General features: G+C 41.1%; 1 protein-coding gene across 1 annotated transcript in view; it reads right to left on the bottom strand.

Moving 5' to 3' along the window:
* Nucleotides 1-26,727, bottom strand: part of LOC138560069 (calcium-activated chloride channel regulator 1-like) — a 620,781-nt gene that overhangs the window by 310,172 nt on the left and 283,882 nt on the right. Inside the window, exon 6 of the mRNA XM_069642744.1 lies at nucleotides 12,131-12,358. Within this exon, the coding sequence (XP_069498845.1) occupies nucleotides 12,131-12,358 (228 nt within the window). The remainder of the gene's footprint in view (nucleotides 1-12,130; nucleotides 12,359-26,727) is intronic.

The following is a 26,727-nucleotide window of genomic DNA, read 5'->3' as shown; positions in this document are numbered from 1 at the left end:
CGAACTTGACTCAGAGAATATCAACCATATATACAGCATCATCAAGGCCTGGATGGCTACACACCATCTCTGCCTGAATGATGACAAGACAGAGCGCCTCACTGTCAGTGTTCCGCACTGCCTCAAACACCTTGACCTTACTTTTGCTTCTTTCTGCGTTGATGGGAAAATCACCCCCGTATCAACCCACATAAAAACACTGGGAATGTATCTCGATTCAGAGCTAAACACACCACCATAAACTGCCTCACGCTAGCCAGGGCCATAATTGGAAGCAAACTAGATTACTTCAACGCCATCCTTGCAGGAACCTCTACAAAAAAACTCAATAAACTACAACTGATCTGAAATAACACCTTCAGAGCAGTGTGGGGCTTGAAACCATCTGATCACATCTCTCTAGCGAGATGCGAAGCAAAATGGCTATCAATGAAGGCACGCATTGAGTTCAAAATCCTATCAATCATCGCTGACTCCACAACACTGCCCCCCCCATATCTCACCCATTGCATCTGAAAAAAGTCGAACCTTGCAATCCTGCTCCTCCAACCTCCTTAATAACCCCCAGACTCAACAGAAAGAGAGCTGGTGGAATGAGCATCACCGTTAGCGCTCCCACTATTTGGAACTTCCTCCCATCCTGTATCTACCTGACCTTTCACAAAAAAGTTAAAACTGCACTGTTTAACAAATATTCCTAAACATAAGGGACAACCTCACCTGAAATGTACTGCATGTAACGGAAATTGCAACATTGGAACCTCTGTTGTAACCTCACTGACGCTGTGATACCTCCGGGTCTGGACATTACCAACAAATTAAATAAATAAATAAAATGTGCAACACCACAGCAGAGACACACTTTAACTTCTGAGAAACAATGAAAAATAATTGTGCACAGGCTCGCACAGCAGACAAGCAACACCGCAAAGGAGCCTTAATAAATGCCAGGTCTCTAGTAGCCCTTGCTACTGAGATTGCAGATATTATTTTGTCCAACAACCTAGATTTTCTAGCAGTAACAGAATCCTGGTTGCATGCTGCAGCCGGCCCTTCACTTGACTAGCAGTCCCTGATAATTATTCCATCATCAAAGCAGACAGACCTAATTCCAAAGGAGGAGGCCCCGCCATTATCTTCAGAACTTTGCTAGACATGAGAATAGCGCTCTCAGCTCCCCTCACTTCTTGCAAACTTCTCTCAGCTAAATTCCAAACGTCGCTCAAAAATACCACCACAATCCACCTAATACATAGGCCTCTCGGGCCCATAGGCTCTTTCGAGAAAGATATTACGACACTACTTGTCGACAATACTAAAACCACTATGCAAACCTTATTCTTAGGAGGCTTCAACTTAGGTTATAACGATCCTAACAACCTCTCAGTATCTCCTTAGCTAATGTCCTGACTGAACATGGACTCATAGAAAAAAATCACCCAACCTACTCACGAGAAAGGAAGGACCCTCGATTGGGTAGCAGATCTAAATTGTAACATCACAATGAACAAGATTCTACCGCAATTATGGACTGACCATTACCTTCTCTCCTTTGAGTTTAGCATTAATAATTTACTGAACAAAACCTGCCCCATGGCACCACCGTGCCCTACAAGAAATAAACGTAATATCACTGCCATGGCAATTATACCTCTAGTAATCCCTGCCCTAAGCGCACTACCCATCACGAATGACCCCAAAGTACTGGTAGGTGTCTGTAACTCCTCTTTGGCCAAAGCTATTGATATAGTTGCACCTCTTAAAATGCGCAAAGGGAAACCAAGAGCGCACATGAATTCCTGGTTCACCCCTGAATTAAAGACGCTACGATCTGAAAAAAGAAAACTTGAAACACTCTGGAAACATACCCCCTAATGAGAGAACAAAGTAAACTAGCTATCATTACTGCTAAATACAAAGACGAGATCATCCGCACTAAGCGGGATACCTTCAAAAATAGAATAAACCAAGTAGGGTCAAGTACTAAAGAACTCTTCAACATATTGAGAGAACTGAAGAACCCTAACCCGCCCACTGATGCATGTCTAAAAGACAAACCCTGGTGCACGAGCATTCAAAATGCTCTCACCAATAAAATTGCCGGCCTTCAGACTAAAATAGCAGACAAACAGCGTCAACTAATTGATCCTGTTTCATCCAAACCTACATCTGCAACCCCCACGCAACAGCCCCCAGGCTTTAAGTTTACTAATGTATCGGTACCTGAGGTACAAAAATAATAGCCTTACCGAAACCATCTAATTGCCAGGGTGACAGCTGTCCAGCACAGATCATTAAAGACGCGGCCAGAGACCTGGCCCCATTCATTACTAAATTAATCAACGTATCATTTTCAAGCAGCATTGTACCCAGCAACCTGAAGGAATCGTGAGTACTCCCTTTACTCAAAAAACAAACGCTAGACCCAATGATCCCCACAAACTACAGACCTATCACCACGGTCCCTTTCTTGCTAAAAATCCTAGATAGGGTCTTGTATTGTTGCAATTGCACACATCACCTTACAGTGAAGTGCAGTTAGGATACTTTTCATCCTTATATCTTTTTATCAGATTTCTGGTTTCATTTACAATATGCCTAATACAAGCTGTGCAATGTTTACCATTTTTGGGTTACTCGTGAACGTTTGCCCTTATCTCACATTCCTGTCCTCTTGTTGATGTTCTTGTCTTAAGCGTTTATGTGCGCCCAAATGCCTGTGGGCTATGGCGCATTATAAATAAATAAATACGTTACTGTGAATGGCTACCAAATGTTGAAAGTAGCCTGAGATGGCCATGCCACAAGGTTTTCCGCTTGCTCTTTGGCCATATTGTTCTTTGGCCTTCTTCCTGCCTTCTTAGACCAGGAAATACATTATATGGTAATCCCTTTCCTAGGGAAAGCTGTGCCTTTCGGGGGCTATCGGGTGTTGTGTGTGTGTGCCAGAGAAGGAGGCTGGTACTGTCTCATTCAAATCCACACCTTTGGTGCTAGAAGGGTTGTTACTCGGCAGATTTGGGACCAGTGACTATCAATGATTGGATAGATACTGGCTGTTTGAATGCTGTAGATCCTTACCAGTGGTGAACTTGTGCTTGCGCCCAGTCCAAAGCTCAGTGTAAAAGGACGGTTTCTGCAACGGTTCATCTGGCCATTGTTGGAACCAAGGGTCTTCTACGAAGAGGAGTCGCCTACTGATGAGCCAACGACGACTCCTGCAGCTGACCAGCGTCGACTCCCGTGCTCATTGCAACACTCCTTCAATCCCATGAAGTGTCCTGATGTGGTCTTCATCATTCCATATATGGGAATTCTTCTGGAAGCAGTCTGGAACCCATTCCTGTGCATCGCGACCAATCAAAACTAAATCCTGATGCCGAAAGTGACCTCTGCAACCACGACTCTGGCACCTTTCTTTACCGGACCAAGCACAGAAGATTGTGTTCCCAACAAATTACAGGACACTTGTAGTGGTCGCTAGAAGAAAGAGTCAAGGGGGTAAGCTGATATACCTGCTTCTGTCCCTCCCTGTTCTCCATAGGGTTACATGGGGAGAAAGTTCAGTACCTAACTCACCCGTACCTTACCTTTGGTAGTTGTAGTGGTAAATAACCCTTCCCTAGTCCTATGGCAGTGGATTGGATTGAGCTGAGTACTTACCTGAACTTTATTTGAATGTTTGTCTATATTTGGAACTCTTTATGACTTATGCCCACTGGCACTGCACATCTCTATATAAACATACCTACCCAAAGAGGTATATGCTTTGGAACTGGTGACCTTTGGGAAAAAGGCCCCCAACCAACTTAGGGTTGGAATGTATAAGAAGTAGGGTAGCTGTTTTGTGTTGATTGTAAGAGTTCTTTCTATACTTATGCATCTGAGCTACTTACCTGTGTTGCACTGGTCATAGTATCAGATGCTAATCTATCCTTCATAAGGGTAAATGTATACATCTGTTTTACACGGGTTTTGTGTGACTATAGTTGCCTAATATTTTTATCTGCTTAGGGTGTAAAGTAAAGGCCTAATAAATAATTGTATTTTTATATAACTTACTAACTCGAATTACTGATGTTGCTCTGTGTGAACTCATTGTACCCCTAGACCATCCTTACACCCTTCCTAAGACTGAGCCTTGCTGCTCTGCTACATCACCTTGATTGGGTTTGGCTAGCCTCTCAGTGTGTTCCCTGTTCACCATAATAGGGTGACCTCCCAAAATCCTCCCACCGTGGCTGATTTAGGAAATCCATCTAAACACATACATACTGCAACCAGCAAACGCTGAATGTTTACTTGTCACAAAAGGTGCCACATGGGTAAATCCATCCATGGGTAAAGGAGTTCTCAGAGTGTCACAATTAAAGTAGTTCTCAGTGTGGCATAATTCAAAACATCATCCATTAAATGATGATACTCACTGATTGTTGCTGATTAAAAAGCATACAGCACACAAAGAGAATATTATAACTCATAGTAAAACAATCCAAATTGGTGCACAAGGAATAAGGAGATGAGGTTGGAAGAAACAAATTCTACAAATGTTACAGACTCATGTATGTAGACCCATTTTATTTGGTGACATACTCATGTGAACAGTCTGAACTATTGATCAAACGCCATATAATGTTGGAATAATCATACAAAATCAACCGTAGATCACTGTATATTAGTCAATTCAGTAAACATTTAAATTACTAGAAATCGATGTGCTTCAATGCATCAACAATGCTTTTATTTGTATTTGTATTTATTTGTTTATATAGCGCTTTACACCAAAACGCTGCACAATTGAACAACTTAATACATAAAACATAAACAATATAACGGTAGAAGCAAATTACAATTATGAATCAGTCAACAAAACAGTAAGAAGACCAATTAACCGAAGGGAATAGGGAGAGTAGTGCAGTAGGACTGTGTGGGAGCGGGAGGGGTGAGGAGGAGAAGGAGGAGGGAAGGGGAAAAGGTGAGAGTGGGATGGTAGGGGAGGGGAGGGAGATAATCAAGGGGAAAGATAAAGGAGGGAGCGGCCTTGCGGAAATTATATGTACACACACAAATGTGCCTAAGCTCTTTGGCCCCAAGAGCAGGAGTGTGAGGTGTGGGATATTACAGTGGAGTGCTAGCATGGCAGATGTATGGGGTATGTGGGAGGATAGCTCACTGTAGAGACAGAAGTGCATCCATCACATTCCTAGTTTCAAATGGCCCTTGGGAGTGACCAGCATGAACAATTAATTAACTCTCATAGAGCCTACACGTCACATCAAATTCCATTTAATTCTCAAATTGAACTATTCATTTTGATGTAGAATGTTAAATGCCCAAATGAGATATACAAATAAAGACTGAGGTTGATCTGTATTGTACCCATAGAAATGTAGCATGCATTTGTATAGTGATGGTAAGTATAGTGACAGTTTTCAATGTGAAAAGAGGGATCTTGGCCTATAATAAGAGTTAAATATCATATTATGGTATGTATGTTGACTCACATTCAGAAAGTAAAAAAGAAACATCATACATAATAAAACAACATGCACAACAAACATTCAATGCATTCTGAAAAGGGACAAAGTTAACAGTATAAAGATGAGCGAACAATATACACCTTCAGACATGACCTCAAAACATACAACCACACCTTATATTTAATTACCCCAAAGCATCAACCAAAAACCACATCTAATATTAAATGGACTCAAAAAGTACACGTACAAGTATCACTGGCTCACAACATTTAAAAAAACATGTGCACTTCACACATGCCACACAGCATATGCGCAGCATCAGAGTACACTAATACTGCATATTGTTCCTAAATATGAACACTCTGTAATAATTGAAAACACATACACAGCAGACAGGCAACAAAGCATTGCATCACAATATCTATTTTGGTTTCATACACACCCAGATGAAGCTAAACAGCAGTCCAATCCCAACCACCCATTTCAAAAACAGAAAATACAAACCATCATGATTGATCAAGCCTCAGGCAACAAAGCCTTAACGTATCACATACACGTAAAATCTCAATCCAGCCCTGTCTGCGAGCTGCTTCCAGCAGTAGGCAGAAATTACGAATCAGAAAAAGTATATAAGGGTTCTCATTTTGGGACATTAAATGAGCAGCACTTTGAAGAGATAAATTGGTGTCCCGACTTTAGTAAAGACACACCTTATATCCACTTAAAGAAATCATTTGAAAGGAAATTCAATAAGTGAGATTGGTGTAGGAACTATAGTCATTTAGCCAAACTAAAAGGCTACCAGTGCTCCAGATAAGATTTTGAGGTGGGAGTATTTTACTCCCTATTTTTAAACTTTGAGAGTAAATGTGATTTTAAGTTTTAAGAGAGTAAAAATGACTTTTCTTCTTTGCAAGAGAGTAAAATGTATGTGACATCCAGCAGACGTGTGCAAAAACTGTATGGAAATCATTACTATGTGGCAGCTTTCTGTATTGTGACAGAATGCATCTTTCATTATTTCTCGACGGTCTGGCCTTTTGATCTCTCCTGTATATATTTAAATTTAGAAATCTCAAAAAACTAGTCAATTACATAGCTAAGATGAATTGTATTGTGCGTTTTGAGGTTCGATAGCAGAATTGTCTTTTGATGTCTAATGAAAGTCCTAATTTCCTGGAGCTATTACTACCTAATGGAATGCCAATGTTATGATCCAACAGTGCAGAGAGGCAAGGACTTCATGCTAAATTCTATACTAATCTAATGGTCAATTGGTTATTCATATAGTGCTTTTGGCAAAGCGCTGTAAATAGAACATATGTATCACAATTATCATCAAACGAAAGTTGGTACTCCTTTATCGACCGATAAAGGATTCGAACCTGAAAACTACAGATCACGCACAGATTGCAGCAACGAGTGCTCAACCGGCTAAGCTCTCTTATTGGCTAAAATCTTTCAGAGGTTGGTTAACTGAGTATCGGCTGAGGTATAATAATCACAGTACCCAGATGTTGGACGAATCCATTTTTGAAGCGCTGCATAAAGTTAAATACCTATCTGGATTATCAGAGGGACAGGTTTTGCTGAGTTTCTATTTCAATTACCAATGTAACTTTCATTTGTTTGTTTTTGAACAGCGCTTGCACTTCCTGGAGAGTCAGGTTTTGGATGTTTTAATTGTAGTCTTGAATATTTGAAAGGCTAGAACACCTGTGATTGGTGTAATGATAATCCCCCTTGAGCAAAGACTCGGCTGCCACTGACCATTTATAGTAACGTACCCCATTGACTGCAAGGTTGAATGGATGTAAACTAGACTGTTCATAGCCATCATTTTACACACTGTTTTAATAATTGGTGTATAAAAATTAGTGTGTACAAATGTTGTGCCTGATTATGCACGCAGCACCGGAACTCATACAGTGTGCAGTTTCTTTTTTTTTTAAAGGCTTCAGAGAAATACATTCGGTTTCAGAGGTGGCTTACAATTACATCCATGTAGATCCAAATCAAAAAAGCCTTCTGGTTTCTGTCAAGTAACCTAACCATTGCACTGCCCTCTGCTCTAAACCCATGTGTAAATGTACACACGAAAATAATAAAGCTGTCGTATTTACAAGATTTGCATGCGTAAAAAGGCCTAGTACGCACCTTATCTGGAGTCCTGGCAGTGTCCCATGTGGTCAATCGGTATAGGAAAACGCAACCTTACTTGTTACTATGCCATAAGTTCTATTATGCTGAAATTGCATATCAATCAACTGCTGGTTCGATCGATTACTGGATCACGGTTGGGTCGTACATCTAGATTCTGCCGCATTTGCGGCGTAATGGATAAGCCTGAAACTGCGAGACATATTCTTAGGCAGTGTGCTAAATTGTGTCACGTGTATATGTGCAATCTGGGGAGTCTTGTGCATAGTTATGAAGGGATTTTAGCAGATTTCTTCTGGGACTATTGTTTAAATGCAGACACTATTGCCATGCAAATTGCTTTGTGTCGTGTGTGGCGACATATACAAACCCTGTTGATTTATTGAGGTGGTTTAATGTAGGTTTGACTATCTTAAAGGACAGAGAGCTTGATTGCAGCGGTGAATTGATAAAAGGTATGATAGGAGTGAAGATGGTACGAAGAACTAAGTAGAGCTCTGTATGCGGAAGTTAGGTTGGTGAAATAAACTGATGCTCCTGTTGGAGACGATCTAGGACTGACTGATCCTCTGTGTGTGGATGGAGGTAATAGTCCCCCATGAGAGCCTGGCATGTGGTTTCTTATGAAGCATGATTATATATCATGAGTATTCTAAGTGTGCATTGTAACATTTTTATATTATGAATGTTTAATGCTCTGCTTTGCATTATGTAACTTGAGTAACACTGTGGCTCTTCGGTATTATTGGAGAGAAATTGATATCTGATTATGGATTCAAATCAAATTTAAATGTGATTAAGCTGCAGTATGTATGTTTGCATATATTTTATGTTTTAAGCAGAATTGATTGTTAACTATTTGTATATTGATTGTGTTTTGTGTAAAGTTCTTGATTGAACTAAACTGGATATCACAAACAGAAATGTTCCTTGTTGCTACTGTTTATGTCTCTGCTGAAGCCGCAGGAACATTTCTGAAAAGCTGCTCACAAAATGAAAACGCCCACCTAGATATTCATTGACAGGTCCATTAAAATATGAAAAACATAATAAAATAAGTTTGTTAATTCAACAGATGACTGGTAAATATTGTTTAGTTCTAGAAGGAAAGAAAAACGAAATGTTTAAATAAGAAGATGAATACCTTCACAGAATGTGTTATGCTAAAAAGCACAACCAAACCTTTACACTGTACATAAGGTATCATGCATTCAAACTGCCGCACAAACTCATCGACATCCACCTATAAACCCTATTAAATCTATTACACTTAGATCTATTTTTCTAGATCATATATTAAAATAGAATACACATTGGACAATGTGCTAAATACAGTTGCACTCAGTAAAACATCAGTCAATGAATGTCACAACACAAAATATGATTACATCTCTTTGTTACTGAATAAGATATTATGCATGGAAGAAAAAATCACAAATCACAGCAACGGCATAACAATCTGCAAACTGTGAAAAATCTGATGGTGCTCTCCATGCCACTCCCTCTGGATCTTCCATTCAGGTGGCCAGGGAAGGGCCTTCGCTTTTGGCTCCCAACCTTGGGGTGGACAAGTGAGGGAGAATCACCTGAGTGGAGGGTCACAAGGGATTGTGAGGAGGATACCCAAGGGTGAGACATGGTATTTCCCCAACAACACCCCAACCTACTCTCCCTCAGCCTGTATGGGGAATCTTCACTTTCACCCCATCGCCCCCTCCCCATTTCCAACAAATTCTGAGACGAGGAAGAGGCAACTAAGATCAGCAAAGATTACCCATAGGAATAAGATGGGGAAAACAAGAAAACAAGGAAAACCTACCATCGAAAGAACTCAAGTTGTCCCACTAATGGAGTCAGGCAGGGTTAGGCATTTGATAGTAACCATTCACAGCTGACTCCACTTGACTGTCTTTTCACTATAAAAGGTGTGGTCTGACACAGAGGTATGAGCGAGTAAGAGACAAAGCAGGAGAGCGAGTTGGGAGGAGAACCAAGATACCAGAGCTGCCAAAGACCAGAGGCCAGAGACCGGGAAGCCGAGACGCTGAGAAACTTCAGTGAGAGAAAGCAGAGGCGTGGCGAGGGAGTCTTGTCTCCAGGGAGCCAAGAAGGGTCCGCATATGGGAGCCGAGAGGCGTGCTGGTCCCCTTGCAGAACCTGTGTGTGAGAGTGCTCGTTCCCCTGGGCTGGTGAGATAGCCCAGGAGTGTCTGACGGGCAGGCGGTGAAACCATGACCTCGGGACGAAGTGTCCCGTGGAGCCGAAGTGCAGAAGTCAGCCCGGTGAGTCTGAAAGCAGTGCAGAGCTGCGTTGTGAAGATGCGTTGTGAAGAGCGCGATACACAGTAACAATGGAAATGCGTAAGAAAGATGACCACATTTGTGGGCGTGTTCAATTGAAGCCAATGTGAAGATTTCAAGAGTACAAAGACATTGATACAAGTAACGGTGTAAAGTGTGAGCGCGAAACTCGGGAGACGCGGGTGTGTGCAAGAATTAAGGAAGTAAAAATGGACAATGAAGTAATGCGAATAAAAAGCGGCCTAGAAGCCCGTGGAAAGGTGTAAAATGCATGAAAGGAAAGGATCATGCAAACAGGGCACGAGTGACCTGGAAAAACAGAAACCCCCTGTGCTTGATAGAGCGGAAAATGCATGCAAGGCGCACGACAAAGAAAAGGTGTAAAGGATAGTGCACGTTTACACGACAAAAGGGAAAGGAACACATGAAAACAAAGAGAGGGGCAAGAGGGTCAGAGTGGTCGCGCTGAGGAAAACCAAAGAGCCTGGCTTTTTTTTTCGAAAGCCTCTGATTCTACCCCATCAGAGGTTGGCATGTAAGAAAGAAGATATATATGAAAAGGGCACATCCTGAACAACTGAGCTGGTGTTTGGAACTACAGTGGCCTAAGCTTGAGGAAGAGCACCCTGAGAGCCCAAAACGGAACTGTGATACATATTGCTTTGTGTTTTGAAAGGTGGACGAGGCCTGAGCTTTGGGAAGGGAGCCCTGACAGACCTGTTGAGAAAATTAGACTTTTTGTTTTGTGTTGAAAGCCCTAAGAGGCCCATTGAGGAAAGTAAAGTGAACACATTGAAGCTTGGTGAAGGGAACCCCAAGAAACTCAAAGACATTGAAGGCATTGGAATTCACTTTAAGGGCCCTGTGGAGAAGGTCTTTCGAACAGCCCTGTTTTTGTGACTTTGACCATATTGCACCTGGTGAGAAGACTACTTGAAAATAACTCTGGTTTTGCCGTTTTTGTTGAACCACTATTTTCCCTTTTTAAAAAGACTTCCTATCACATTTTTGTAAAGCCGAGGCTAAGCATAGGCTTAGACACAGACAGACTTTTGTTTTGGACTATTAGACAACAGCGGCCATCAGAAACAGCAGTTAAGGGAACCATCCCATCAGGGTTAGGGCCAGTCAGGCATTCTACCAACCCAATAACCTTAGAAAATAAAGGTTTTAAAACAAATACTTTTGAGTCTGTGTCTCTCTTGATACCAGGCCTGTCTCACAAACCCCAAACAATATTGGTTGGTATAAAAGAATGAACCAAAATCAAATTAGTCTCAAAAATTTTACATTTGCATTTCAGAAATGTGAGCCATTATCGGAAAATGTTTATCCCATCTGAATTCTTTCAACAAAAACTGGTTTCTGATATTACAATTGTGATGCATGACACCTTAAACTTCCACTGTGAAGTAGAATGTGCATAGGAACCCACTTTTTCTATGCTGTACCACATGGCAAATGATAAACACATTTTCACTTGCCCATTCGCCACAATATCCATACAGAAATTGCAAAATAAGACCACCAAGAAAGCTTCATTATTCTCATACTAATGCATGGTGCAAAAATACATACCATTGAAACTAACTGTACATGATAATGCGCCCATCTAAGGGACACACGATAACACACAGGCATTTGTAATAATGGCGATTTACCAACCAGTGCATATTATACTGCTCACGTTCATTCGTCTGAATGCAATTATCATAACATCACAATCAAATAAAGGCTTCTGTGGAATTTGAAAGATAAAACAAAAACACAAAATAAGCATGGAAGAATCTTTCCACGGCACTCTCTATTAAATGGACAAACCACAATCAATCCAAAACATCTATTTAAATATAATCCTAAAAACCCATCCATAAAACCAAAACATGAAATATGGAGAGAAGACAGGAGGCACGTTGGTTTGATTTTATATTGTGTTATTTTATATTATGCTTAGTGTAAAAGTTGGTTATAGTTGTTGTTATATTAAATGTTAAAGCATACCTTAAGCCTTAACTTTGGGGTGGACAGTGTATAAAGGTGTCAACATTCTAAAGCAAGTAGGCTTATTTTTTATTTTTACTTTTCAGAATATCCTGATTTTCAACAATATCTAAACTGACCCAGAAACATGAAGATATTAGTTGAGTAATCAATGTTCAAAATGCAAATGTTACTGTTTTAGATACTTACTGAACTCATACTCCCAGAAATGTCGAGGACTAAGCAGACCACTCTGTCTCTACTTTGCAGTAGTGAGAACATTGGAGGAGCAGGCAAGTTAGTACCACCCATTGGAGAAACGCCTTTGAAATCAGTGGAATTCATGATGACATCCCAAGTGCTTCTGGAACTGCACATTCTATTCTGCAGGTTTGGAGCTTCAGTGTTATGGGTACTGGAGTCACAGAATTCAACCACCTGAAATGCATATGCAAGCAAAGAATTCATGTTACCAAACGGTCAATAAGCTATCCAGTTAGAGGCTGAACAAATTCCTTCTCGGGTCAAACAACATAGTTCTATGTTTAGGAGAGGTTTTAGGTTATTTAGATGCACTAAATATTTACCCAATAAAATATATTTTCCATTAAATATTTAATTTGTATAATATTGGTTTGTGCAGCTTAATATTGTCCCCGAATTTGGTCCCACAAATCAACTTTATCTTCACTATCATTATTTATAATTCTGCTCTCCCCACCCCCAAAATGAGTAGTCGTAGCTCTTAGCAAAACCTAGACACAGTAGAGACTAATAATGTATTAATATCCAGCAAAGCTTTAAGGCAGATACTAACTGCACTCATACAAGATGAAGTAGAAACAGTTCCATGCAAACGTCAGCACCTTCAACAGATCAAACTTTACAACACTACCTTCAATAGAAGATGCAAGTTATGAATGAAATGTTCCACATTGCATTTAAAGTTCAACAGCGTATGGACAATAGTTCTACAGGGCAAAGGGCAAGGCAGTACTGAAGCCAAGGGAGTGAATGACATCACTGGGATGAAAAAAAGGGTCAACTAGAAGAACTCTGTCAAATGTGTTCTACCCATGATGTGGAGGCACTTTGAGGAAGAGGGGAAATTCTAATTCCATGCATCGATGACATTTATGTCAAGGATACTGACTAATTAGTTTGAAAACTCGTTGTTGAGATGGTAAATACAGTAAATGTGCACATAAGTAGTTTATGAAGGAAGATATATTTCTTGTTTAGAAGAAATAAATAGAAATTAAGAGATACATTTACATATTTTGAGTACGTCTTATTCTAACAAGAAGACATATTTATAGAAATCGGATACACAAATCATATTGTGTTAAAAAAAAGTCCTATATTAGTGAAGAAGGGTCTTATTCTGAAAGATTTTGAGCATTGGAAAGAGAGGTGCAATGGAGTAGATTAATGTGTGTAATCACTCCTCCCAATGTGGTGCTGCATATCAAAGGGATCAGCAACTGAAATGCACGGATCGCAAATCGGCATGTACGGAAATATGAAATGTACAGACATACGGGGCCTTTAATCACAAAATCGATGTATAATGGCGCAATCCCATTGGAAAATGTTCTGTGAATCAGACACAACGTGCACAAATGATATTATATTTGACCAGATGGATGAAAAGAATGACGGATTTGGCCAAACGCACATGGAATCAATGGATAGGCAAGTTTATCATGGAAATGGTGTCACTTGCAAAGTATTGCGTTAAACTCATGTACATCTGACATATATGTATAAAGTGAGCCTATTCATAATATGTATGACAACAGGAAGGGCCCCCATGAAGAAATGTTTTGGGACAAGAGGCACAGAAAGCAACACAAAAGTCAAAGTGGAAGGACAACTTCCCCAAACACTGGGGTGAAGGTCATTTTGTCCTTCATTTTGGTGAAGCATGTAGTTCATTCACCCTGCACCAGCCCTTTTGTCTGCCTCTGGACACAATCTTAATTTTGTAAGGGCTCCCACACCCTTGTACATTTTGTAGAGCATAGCCCCAATCAATCCCTCTTCAGTCGGATGCAACTGCTGCTAAATCTCCGGTATCTTCTAATTTTGAAGTACAGAGACCCAGCCAACACATTAAGCAGGAGCTAGTGACTGCAAGCCTTCTCAAAGATCTCCTTTTAACCCTACATTCTGCCAAAATAGTTTTTCTACTCATGATTTATTTCGCGACCTGGCTCTTGGTTCTGAATGTATCAGCAAATCAATTCTAACTGAAGAAAAAATCTTGCACGTCAGGATCTATGAATGTTTGCTGACTTTCTTTACCGACCTACAGTTTTACTGATTTATTCTTTACCGATTGTACCCTTTTTTTACTGTAAAATGTGGGAAGAGACAGACTGCACATCCTTTACGCCCCTTCTATATACCTTAGACCAACTTACCATCTGCATTTTGGGGTAAAAGTAAGTGGTACAAAATTCAGCAAAAAGCAATTCAGCAAAAGTATAGGCTGACACACGTTAGTAATACCGGGCGCCATGATCTTACCGCACGATGCATAAGTCAACCTTGCAAAACTGAGTGGGTAAAATGGGTGGAAGAATTGCTCTTCTTTTAAAAAATGATTTTAATATCTAGGTTAATGAATCACTCACTAATATGGGTTCTGACTAACTTCACATTAAATGTCTGCTCACTGCCAGCACATCAGTAGTTCAGATTACTGTTTATCAGACTCCCTATCGTTTTCTCTTTAATTCCTGATTACAGAGCACACACTACAATTAGTTGCCCAAATCCTGTGGTGGTAGGAGACTTTAATTTCTGATTTGTCCTCCTGGAACATCCCCTCATAAACCCCTCCCTGATTTAATGTCCATAGATCTTGTATAATGGATCCATATTACAATTCATATGGCCAATTGTAATGCAGATTTCACTTTCGTTCTCAAAAAGCAGTGTCTATGCACTGACCATGTCGGTCTGCCCTTTTCTCTACTCTATGATGGCAAGCTGACATAATCTCCTACTTTGCCTACCTACATCAACCCATTACTGCAAATAGTCCAATATCACTCCAAAAGATCTGGGAACCTGGTTCACAGCCTGGTTAGATGATATGTACCATGCACCTGCCGAGGTTACTTCTTCCTCTGATGCGCTGCTAAAAAATGTTTAAGATGCAATTGCTCCATCAGTAGACATGCTCACTCCTTTCCAAATGTGCCATGGCATACCTCATCCTCGCTACCAAAACACTGATTCATGCAGTAGTTGACAAGTCATAGATCTTTTTTGCATAAAGTCTAGTATGCATGTTGAACTAGTATTAAGTGAACCTTAAGGTATTTAAATTCAAAAGCTCAGGGTCTATACAAATAGTATTGTAAAAGCTGAGAAATGTCATTATTCTTCCAGATATTTCTCAATCGGCAATGTCTCCAAAGAACTTAGTCAGACCGACTTTTAGCTGATTCAGGAGGAGATCCTTATGCTACCTGTAAATTTCGCAGACGTTGCAGTGCCATATCCCCCAGGTTAACTGGCTTTTCCACAATCATTGAATACCAACTCATAGAGAAACTGTCTGACCATCATCCAACAGGCTTCTCACAGAATGATCAGTGTCTGCCTTACTTGCTTAGGGATGCTTGGATGCTGGGGGTCCATGACTGTTGTGGAATAATCAATGCCTCTATTTGTCTCACATTGTCCTTGAAATCTTGTACAGACCAAAAGTTGTCCCTCTTTTTAACAAGCACACTCTGGATCCTGTGAAACGTTCCGACATTTGCGCTATCACTTAGATCCTTTACACCAGCAAGTTGATGGAGGCTAACATCCCATACAAGATTCAGGAATTTATTGAAAATGTTCAAATTGTAGGTGTTTCCCAGGTAGACTTTACACCAGTGCAAAGCACACGATCAATGATTATTGATACTTATCTGTCTAGTATGTATGGGTTTTATAAAACACAAACCGGGCTGAGAAGCAAAGGAGTGCTATACATAGGGTACACACCCATGGAGGTACAAGTATGGTTCATAGATAGTTGAAGACCTGCTATGGCAAGGAGGAGCAGGGGAGATGGGAGCTCCCCAAAGGAGAAGTAGGGTGTAGGGGAATGATCAGTGATTTGTGAGATGTTCTTTGGAGCATAGAGTCTCAAGGCACTGCAATTTAGGACATATGAGCCATGTAGGACATAGGAGGCAATATTCTCTGTATAGGAAAGGAAAAAATTGTATACTTCCTGTTTTCCTCTTTTGCTTCTGTTTAGTAGGTTGTGCATGATGCATGAATGGAGTAGCCAGTGCAGCTCATAGAAGATGAAGATGAGGTGGTCCAATTTTCTTTCTGAGGGGACAAGGTGGTCTCGGGGACTTGTGCAATTAAGGCATTGACAGTGTTAATGTGGTAGATGATGAGGGCTTGGTCAACATTTCTGAAACAAGGGGCAGGGATGATAGGATTCCTTTTGCAGCAGGATACAAACTATCACCATGCTGCTACAGTTTTCTTGGCGATATGTGCTTAGAATGAGAGGTCGCAGTCAACGATAAAGCCAAAGGATTTTGCACTGGAAGAGATGCTGACAAATGAATCCACCAAGCTTCATGTGTGCCAACCAATTCAGGACTTTTGCATGTCTGATTAGGTTTGCTATGAAAATTAATTCTGTCTATGGGGGACAGATAGTGCTCGAGTCTATGTTTATTGTTGTGGGGATTCACCTTTAGAGAAAGATGCATATCATATACGTAGTTGTGTATTTTGATGTCAGTGTTGGTGAGGAGTTCCCCCAGAGGTTCAAAGCAGAGTTTGAAGATTACAGGTGACAGGCTGGCTCCTTGCGTATCTCTGCAGGTTACTAGGTGGCACTGGGATCAGTTTGGGTCCATCTGGATGAGTAAATCTCTGTTTGGGAGGTAGAAGTTGAACCACTGTATGAGTGTTACATCAAAGACTGTATGTGGCGAGGATGGTGTGGGGGGCTTAAAAGTTAACAATATTGAAGGTGGCAAAGATGTCAAGTAGAATGAGTACTTTATCCAAGATTTGAAGAGCATAATCAATAACTTTGTTAGTGGCGGTCTGTGTGCTGCATCATGATCAGAATAAGGATTTGTAGTCCTTAAGTGATTGTCCTGAATGATTCTTTTAAGCAACTGGATGGTGACGGTCATCTCAATTACTCTGCTGAAGAAGGGTAGATGCATGATGGGGCAATCGGGTCAAGTGTGGGTTTCTCTACATTGTGTCAGGCATAATGTTGGGAAGTGATGTGAGTACATCACATGTGATATCCTCCATAATGAAGGCAGTCATCTTTCCAGGAGGTTGGTTTAATGGCTGCAAGATTGATGGTAAATTATTCTGGAGTAATTGTCCTGAGATTGGTCCATTTAGTTCTGTTGCAAACTGATATCGGTGGGACATCTGTGGTGTGCTCGGAGAGGTCAATGTGCAGTCATTTATATTTTGACTGTGAACATATTGTTGATGACATTGCATTTGTCAGTGGATTGCAATATTGCATGGTCTGACTACAGGTTGATGCAGTCCTTTGCAGATGAGAAGATTGCTTTGCTTCTGTTGGGTGCTTCCATGATCATTGTTGTGTAGTAGATTGCTTCGGCGGCTATGGTGATGAGTGTCATGTCAGCAAAACAGAGTATTTTGAAAATGATATAGTCTTATTGATGGGGAATTTTCTTCAGAACATTTCTTGATTGAGAATAACGCAATGGCTTTTGATTTGTTCCTTGTGTGTACCAAGGTATGTTGAGCTTATGTTTTTGTACATGTCAGTGGGGAATGTGTGTTGACGATCTCAGTAAGGGTGTAGTTTAGTCTGTTTAGCTGGGCATTGCCATTCTCAGAGGGATGGTGCATGGAGGCCTTCCAGTGCATCCATAGTAAATTTCTTAAAGGGGCAGTGAGGTGTTGTCAGTCTAGAAAAAGTAGACACCCCTCAATCGTAAGCAAGGTACTTTGTTGGTCAAAGACCAACCGCCTCATTTGTTTAGTATTAGAAATATATAGCCATAAGCTTGACTAAAGTGCGGCCATTTTAAGGTGACCGAAATCGCCATTTTGTTTTCTCTAACATTTACCTTTTGCTTTCTGTTAAAACTGCTTTGCTGAAAACTTATTCTGCTCCACTAGTGCATAACGCAAGGCAGCGAGAGGCATGTTGAAACATAATGCAGCAACCCAGACAGAAATGCCTGGTCTCCTCCCTCAGGAGTCCTTGGAAGTAAGCAGCAAGGCATTCTAATCAGAACACAGGTGCCAGCTAGTCTCGTTAATACAGTAGAAATGTTAGATGCGAACATTAAATGGCTTGAATTATGCTCTGCTTTGCGGCACCCCTTTCCTGAGCCCTGTAGAGAGAGCCCTGGAGAGCAAGTTGGCCCCCAGTACATGAATAGGATCTAGGAGATAGCAAGGCCTGGAATGTGCCTCTCCCCTGCACGCAGCTTGCTTGCAAAAACAGAAGCATTATGTTTTTTAAAACAAAGACATGTGTCTGTAGGCCCCCGAAATTGCAAACTGTTGCTAAATGAATGTTTGAAGGTGTCATACTCGTCACCATCGTCAATCATCGTACCCAATTCAAAGGAAATGTGTTAGGGGCGGTATAGGATGTGTCACTACTGATTGTAAGATGCTTGCTTTGTATATATGTAACTGTTGTACGATTCTCTCTCTTCTTGCATCCCCCGAGGTCTGGTAACACACGTCGCGGGGCGTGGGACCCAGTGGCCCAACTGAGACTATTTTCTGTGTAATAAACCCTAGCTTTTGGGAATACAACCTCATGTCTGGCGTATCAGTTTGTGTGTGGTGATTGTGCCTTGTTTCCATACGCGAGGGTCCATCAGGGGCCCCTTCAGTGTCTTGGTTGGTTTTGGCTGACCTCTGTAGTCGGAGATGTGTGGTGGAACAGTATGGGTCTGGCTGCACTGTGTGTGTAGTTGAAAGGTAGAGTGTGAAGAAATTTGATGGCTGATGAGGTGGTAAATATCAGGTTGAGTTTTTGCTTTTATTGTGGGCTGGTTTTGTGACTTCTATGATTCTGTTGGTGGTGGATGGTGGCAATGCTGCAGCTCTGATTTTCTTAAATATTTTGGCAGACATTGACACCATTGACATTCCTATACTTCCCAATTTCCTTTTGCACCTGTTATCTGAGACCTAGCTTGGGCCTGTATTCATTCCGTCTTGTAGTGTCAGATGCAGATGATGGTGCTGATCTCCTTCTAATAAGGCAGTGATACTCTCAGCTGTGGGGTTCATCAGGAAACGTCAGTAAGTCCTTTGCTTTTCTGTCTGTTCTTTCTCTGACCATCCTTGATATCAGGTTTAGTATGTCTTTGACAAAGCCAAGGTCAACCTGCATGATTTGGAAAATAATTTTCAGAAATGTATGGGGCTCGTGAGCTGCTGGATGATCCCAAACTACTTGAAAAGCAATTTCACAAAGTCTAAATACTGTTCTTTGATGCAGGTTCATCGAAAGTTAACATCATGAAGGGCTGGAATGCCAACTCATGACCAGTAGCTTTTGGACCTGTGAAACCAACGATGGTCACAAACCAAAGTCTGGTTACTTTGTTGAACTCTTCTCCTTCTTTAAAACATCAGCAATGTAACACGATCATTCTGATAAGAATTCTTAGCATGTTAAGTGCCAACTACTGAGATCTGTGTGTGATTTCAAGATCACAGGTTTGAATCCTGGCAAGGTCAACTCTGCTTTTCCTCCTTCACAGCGTGTTAAATTAGTACCAACTTCATTTGACATATGACATATATTATTTGTATATAACATGCAAATGACTATTATTATCATAATTATTGTTTCTATTATCTAAATGTCCTTTACAGGTTTCTACACTATTTCTGTTTCTCATTTAAGGAGCAGTTGATGAACACCTTTGTTTCCCGCTCCCTGTATTACTTCAAGAAGGCATTCTTTTCATCGGCAAATATTGTTCAGCTAATGCCAGACAAAATTCTTCAGTGGTTGGGCCAGGCAGAGCATGTTTGGCCATCATTGCACTTACTTACAATCACAGAGCATATCCAGTTTAAGGCTCTATGTTTGGTTCACAGAGCTCTTCACAACCAGGGCTTTGGTTTCTTGTTAGACAGGCTCTCACCTTATGTTCCGTCCAGAATGTTAAGACTTGCCTCACAAAGTACGGTGCCCAGATACAAACTCATAAATAGGCTTTTCAATAAGCTATTCTGTGGAGCTCCTTGCCACAATCCCTGAGGACCTTTCAAGATCATATTTAGATTTGCTTAAAATCCATCCCTTTCCTCTCTCGTCTTTACTCCCAATGTATACCAATGTACACCACATGAGGGAACCCTGTTTGATTTGAAGGGCTGGAAAATGTCCATGTTTGCCAAGGCTGCCTTTTAATGGTTACGGCCATGAGTGTCATAAGCACGCAATGACTAGAAGAAGAGATAGCCAGACTGCAAAATGTGTGAGAAAAACAAAATATCCTAGAAAGATCTAATGCACCAGGAAATGGTGGAGACCCAAGTGTACTACCAGAATTCAATGAGTCTGTAGCAGTGAACATTAATGAGGCTGCCACCATCGAAAGTGAAGGTGCGGACAAAGCTCAGAGAAAGACACATAAGTGAACAACCATCTACACACTGCGATAGTAGCCATTCTGCTCATGTTACATCCATTATGCCAAGGAACACTGAAAGGTGTAGAGAGAAGAGAACATACATTGGGACCAGGGAAAGGATGAGCATTTGTCATGGAGGCCATCAGAGAAGTTCTAGTAGATTGTTACAGATCCCCGGGAGAAAATGATAATGTCAAACTGACAGCAAGAATGGACATTTGCATTCCAACTCAGTTACTTGTGTATGTGCATATGACAATAGTTAACTGTACTTTGTCAATCACCATGGTAGTGTTCTCGCAGTGCCCAGGCATGCCTGCTGCATGAAGATTTGTTCCACTGCCACATGCATTTAGACCAGATTCTAATGAGGGTAGGAGAGGTAGTAAGAGGGCAAAGTGCTGATCAGTGAGGCTTGTTTCTGCTTTGTTAATGATGTAGAGTCAGATGTGCTGTGTACATTTCTGGTGTAGGAGGAAGGAAGACAGTAAAAGTGCTGAACAAGGTACTCGAAACAGCTGCTTTTACCACAACTTCGGGATCCAGATACCCGCTCAAGACTCACGCAAGAAGTAAAATCCGGAGGTAAGATCCGACCTGCATCTCGTAATAAGTCACCCTCACTTGAGCTGGTTAGACCAGGTATTTCAACAATACCTTTTCATGTCTTTTGTGTGGTTCCACATAGTTATCTCAGTTTTATGGCTATTCCTTCTTGTTGGCTACTTACACACCAGTGTTTATCCACGCAAGAGTGGACCATCAGACTTACCATAGCACAGGATAGTCTACGGTAAGACACACGCCATGCTAGTCCAGCATAGTGTTCCCCTTTTTTTTTTAGCTTAAAGCATCTTTTTGAGCACTTTAAATAATGTACTAAGTATCTCCGAGGTCACACAACCTCTAATCAACACCTCTCCCATTAATACTTGTAGATAGAGAACCAAGGAGTTGGATTTACAATCTACCACATGTCCTGATGAAGGCCTGCACACACAAGCTTCACTGAACAGCTTGTCTTTGGGCCGAAACACCATAGTGTTGACGATTCCATTACTGATTCAGTGTTCACTCCACACACTGATACACGTTTGTTATGTTCAATCAACTTTCTAGATCTTACCATCTTTCACCATCAAGGTGTGTTACTAGTTAGGCCTTATCATAAGGCTACAGACAGAAATTCCCTTTTACATTATCATAGCCATCATGTCAAACATCTAAAAGACAATTTACCATATGGCCAATTTTTAAGACTAAAAAGAAATAGTAGCACCCGAGAAGCTTACGAGAAAGAAGCAGGAGCTCTTTCTATAAAACTAAAAGATCGACTATACCCTAAGAAACTGATAAAAAGGGCAGCTAAAAGAGCATATAACAACAATCGAGACGCCTTACTTGAAGACAAAGTCAAAAAACCACCAGACACAAGAATAGTGAGTGTGAATACATTCACCAACCTTAGTCTCTCCATGACTAATATAGTACGTAAACAATGGAAGATCTTTGCACAATCTAGTAGTGAACTCCCCTGTCCACTTTTTGCTTATCGCAAATCTACCACCATAGGAAACAGGGTGAGTAGCAGTAAATTCAGAAGTAAACCACCAGAAGTTGAAAATCTAACTAAAACATGGGGTCTTAGCCCAGTCACTGGCCATTACCCCTGTGGTGGATGTTCAGTGTGTAAATACACTAACAAATCTAAAGAAATTGAAATAGGGTTATCTACACCATGGAAACAATTACAATTCTCTAATTGCAATTCAGAATTTGTTATCTACATGATAACCTGCCCATGTGGCTTAAAGTATATAGGAAAAACCGTTCGAAAAATAAAAACACGCATCATAGAACATCGGAGCTGCATACGCAATAAAACCATCCAAGCGCCTTTGGTAAAACACTTTATAGATAAAAACCATTCAAGTAACGACATAAAATGGACAGTACTACTAACATTAAAAGGAAACGACATAACAAAGAAGAAACATCTTCTACTAGAAAAAGAACAGAGACTTATTTTCCAAACCAAAAGTGATGAACTAGGGCTAAACGAAGCCATTGAATGGCACAAGATCTGAGCGCCAGATACCATTTTTCTATAAAGGGTTTAATGTGCACCTCAATAGCTAATTATCACCTCCTGGTTGCTACTTATACATAAGAAGCTATGTAATTAGTTCACATTCCTGCTTACGTTTCATTGTTATCAGGATAGATATTCACAGAATATATAGTGTAATCTATTTCTTTATACACAATACCGCCTTTTGTACCCTTCATTTTAAATGTGTTTTAGACATTTAAAACAACCAGTATTAGTAAACACAACCGACACTAATAAAAACTAAAAAAGGACTAGTGAGCCTATATTAAAAACCCCTACCCAAGATGGCGCCCGCAATCGAGACAGCGCCGGGCAGAGGACCCAGGAAAAGGAAGGACGCTAGTGCAAAGATTAACTAAAACAGGTAACCCGCCATTTCCTAACCGTTTAAAATCAATTTAAAATCAATATAGACCAAAACAACGCGATATGAATGGATACATGCCAGTCGCTTTATAAACGTTTAGAGTTATTAAAACGTCCATTCACGTCCTATTTACAGATTCAATAGAGGATCTCATCTACACAGACCTTAAATTGAACTGTCCGAATTCAGAAAACAAAAAGAATACGGACATACCTGCCCTAAGCCACATATGAGACGAAGATCACCTGATAACTAATACAGGTAAGTGATTTACAAATACGAAGGGAATCCTTACTTTTTATCAATAAACTACTAATTTACAGCTAAACTTGACGCTATAATAGATCTAGTTCGCGTTTTCTAGGCTCCTGCCCCTACTACAGATTTCGACTCATGAAAACATTCTGTTCCCACTCGCTTAACATAAGATAAACGAATAGACGTGGCTTGAACATTCGAAGCCCCTATCTATAAAGAACGACTTTTGAAGTTCCAATATCTCATTCTATGAGGTAAGCCTTGTTCTACTGCCCCCTCAGTGTACTTTCCTACATGAATAGAGCCAACCTGTTAGTAACTTTCACTAAAATATGCATATTAACTTTGCAGGTCATAATATAACTCAACTTCGAGTTATCAACAGACCTAGGAGATCGAAATCCTGCTTAATTCAGGATCCCTACCTCCTCAAGAGCCACTCGCTTCCGACAAGACTAGGTCATTAATTATCCTAGCCCTGTCTTGTAAATTGAAATTATTACAGAACCAATTGGAATATTCATATCCCTTTTCTTTCTGTTTTTCTGTTTCATATCAACAGTTGCAGAAGGCAGATCCAAACCCGCCATGCAATACCAGTAATAGGAATTGATATCTGATGACAAATGTATTAAATACACCTCCTACTGATGTTTGTTTGTTTTTACTGTAAGGAATGATTTAGATACAGTGACACTACTCCTGAAGAAAGTTCCCAGAATCACCAGAGAACTGAAACATGTCGAGTTCTATCTAACCATCTAGTGTAACAACTACTAGCTTGACGAAATAACCGCCCCATAATAGGGCTTAAGGATCATTGCAAGTGTAAGATCTTTTTTCTGCATAGATCAATATATCCATTCAAAGCTACTAGATATTTGATATCAAAATATACAAATCAATGTGTCACGACTAAACAGTCTTTCTCTCTTTTTAGACATTGTGTGAATGTTTTACTGTACCAAATGAATGGGGTTGTCCCATCATTTCTTAACTCAAAATGTATCTTTTCTACAAATTATTGAATTAAAATATGACTTTAAATATAACACTTACAGCTTCGATTTAATGAATACAAATGTAAACTGTTGATATGTGTTAACTACCTTCTGATGTTTCGAAATATTGACCCACCCCCAATAAAAGGTAGAACGACTACTTGGGTAGTTCTATTGGGTTTCCCTAAAGACGTGTATTGCCACAATAACGTACCACTGGTGTTGCTGGCTGGTGCTGCCGTCAGTGTATAAACACTATGGGCCTCATTCCGAGATTGGTGGTAGTCATGGCGCTATTTGTGCCATGACTGCCACCAATAACGGGTCCGGCACCGGTCTAGTTCAATGGGGACTTACCGGTGTAGTCCGACCTTTGCGGGACCGGTAAGTCCCCATTGAAAATGCCATTCCCCATTCCCATTTCAGCCCCCTTAGGGCTCAATGGGAATGGGGAGGGTGCAAATAACGGGCTCGCGCATGTCAAGCCCATTATTTGCGCCCTGGTCCCTTAGCGGGTCCCGTCCATAACGGCAGGTCAGACCTGCCGTTACTGGCAGGACCCGCTAAGGGACCTTGTAGTAGGGCGGTAAGGGATTACCGGCACCGGTCTCCTTACTGGTGCCCGGTATCCCTTACCACCCACCTTATAATGACCCCCTATGAGTCACGATAAATTAGCAGGTCATTGTCAATAAAAGTCAGCATTAAGCAGGGTGATGTTTCTGCAGTGAGGGCTTTAGATAGGAGATATATGGTGTGGGACGCACAGCAGAGCGCTAACAGGTGCAAACAGGGCCTTTGTATGGCCTTAGTATATGGCTGCCGGCGTATCCGCATGCTGGAGGATGTTTTGGAAATAAATAGTTGCGTGGATATGAGGCTCAGCCTCGTTATGGTGCCGCCAAGCGCCCGGCACGCGTAGGTCTGGCAAGGAAATCGGACCCGATCAGGCAGGCAGTATAGGGTAAATAAGATAATGGAATCAGCTGTTACCCAGTATAGGGGGCAGTGAAGATGATGAGCGCAATATTAATAATTGCTCCGGATGTCCTTACTGTGGTAAAATTAATTGTGGGTGAACCTGGAACGCCAGCCAAGCGGAATGATTGGCACTGTGGATAGAGAACTGCTGTTCCCGTTTCTAACTCACTGCCATGTGGGGCAGAGGTTTTCAGCGCTGCTGGCCATGAAAAGCTGCAGCAGCATGGAGCCTTCCGCAGCTCAGACGTTCGGGCTTCAGGGCTCACAGACACCTATACCTGCCTACATTTCAAAATCAAAAATCCTGAGATTTATGACGCGCCCAGAGCCACACAAGACTCTGCCCCTTAGCACACGGCTCCGCCCACACACCCCGTCCCCATGTCAACATTTTGCAGTTTGCACTTTACAGTGGAATGCAATACATTTCATTACATTGGCTATTCATAACCACCCAAATTGAATAGGACGAATTACATACGCCTTCCATAAAATCAATAAAAACACAAAACCAAGAGAGGATATTTTCTTCAAATACTGTTTTTGAAAACTTTAGAATGTGTGCATGTTTTAAACTCCAAGAACTGGAGCCACTGAATGTGAAAAGTGGAATGAGATCTTCTAGGACCTTCATTCAGTCCCAGCAAAGGACTCATAAACACTCTAATGGCAGACCACTGCATCTTGTGTGTTGCAACCGCCCAAACATTCTGAAACCCTTCCATTAAGAAATCAAGAATTTTAGAAGTGCAGTAAGGTGGGTGTCAGGTTCTAGCTCCAACCCATGGTTGGAATGATCAAGTAGGGTGGCCAACTCTTTGATAGTCTGTCGCGGGACACTTGCCCACAAGGCGGTGATGATGTCACAATGTCATTCACGTTTGGCCCGCCCCTTTTTTTAATTTAATTTTTTTAAATGGCTCTTAATTCCTGGCTTAATTGTAATGCAAATGGTTTGTCCTTGGGAAGTGATGGTCACGCTTTTAACTGCAAACATGGCCATCAGGACCTCAGGAACAAAGCATTAGAATTTGAATTAAGCCAGGTGTCAGAGCGTTACAGCTCGACCTGTAGGCTCAAAAGGAGCCAGGGCTGCAGAGCTGTCCGAGAAAGAAAGCAGCAGGCGGCATTGCCGTGCTGTGTAGACAGCCACTTCAGTTTGCAGAGTGGCTGTGCTGGAGGAAGGTTGTCCTGACGAAAGTCGGGACAACTTCCGTCCTGCACAGCCACTCGACAAATTGCGGGACAGAGTCCCTAATTGCGGGACAATCCTGCAAAATCCGGGACAGTTGGCCACCCTATCATCAAGGGTTAGTGTAAGCCTGGCTAGTGCAAGGAAGCATGAACCTGGGACTGCTAATGCTGCCTCAACTGAGAGGCCTATGAAAATGAAAGCTGAAAAAAATAAGAAAAGCGGAATACTGCTTTCAATCCGAAAG

This window comes from Ambystoma mexicanum, chromosome 1q (assembly GCF_040938575.1).
Source record: "Ambystoma mexicanum isolate Mex_15411 chromosome 1q, UKY_AmexF1_1, whole genome shotgun sequence".
NCBI lineage: Eukaryota > Metazoa > Chordata > Amphibia > Caudata > Ambystomatidae > Ambystoma > Ambystoma mexicanum.
This window is presented reverse-complemented; position numbering and strand designations above follow the sequence as displayed.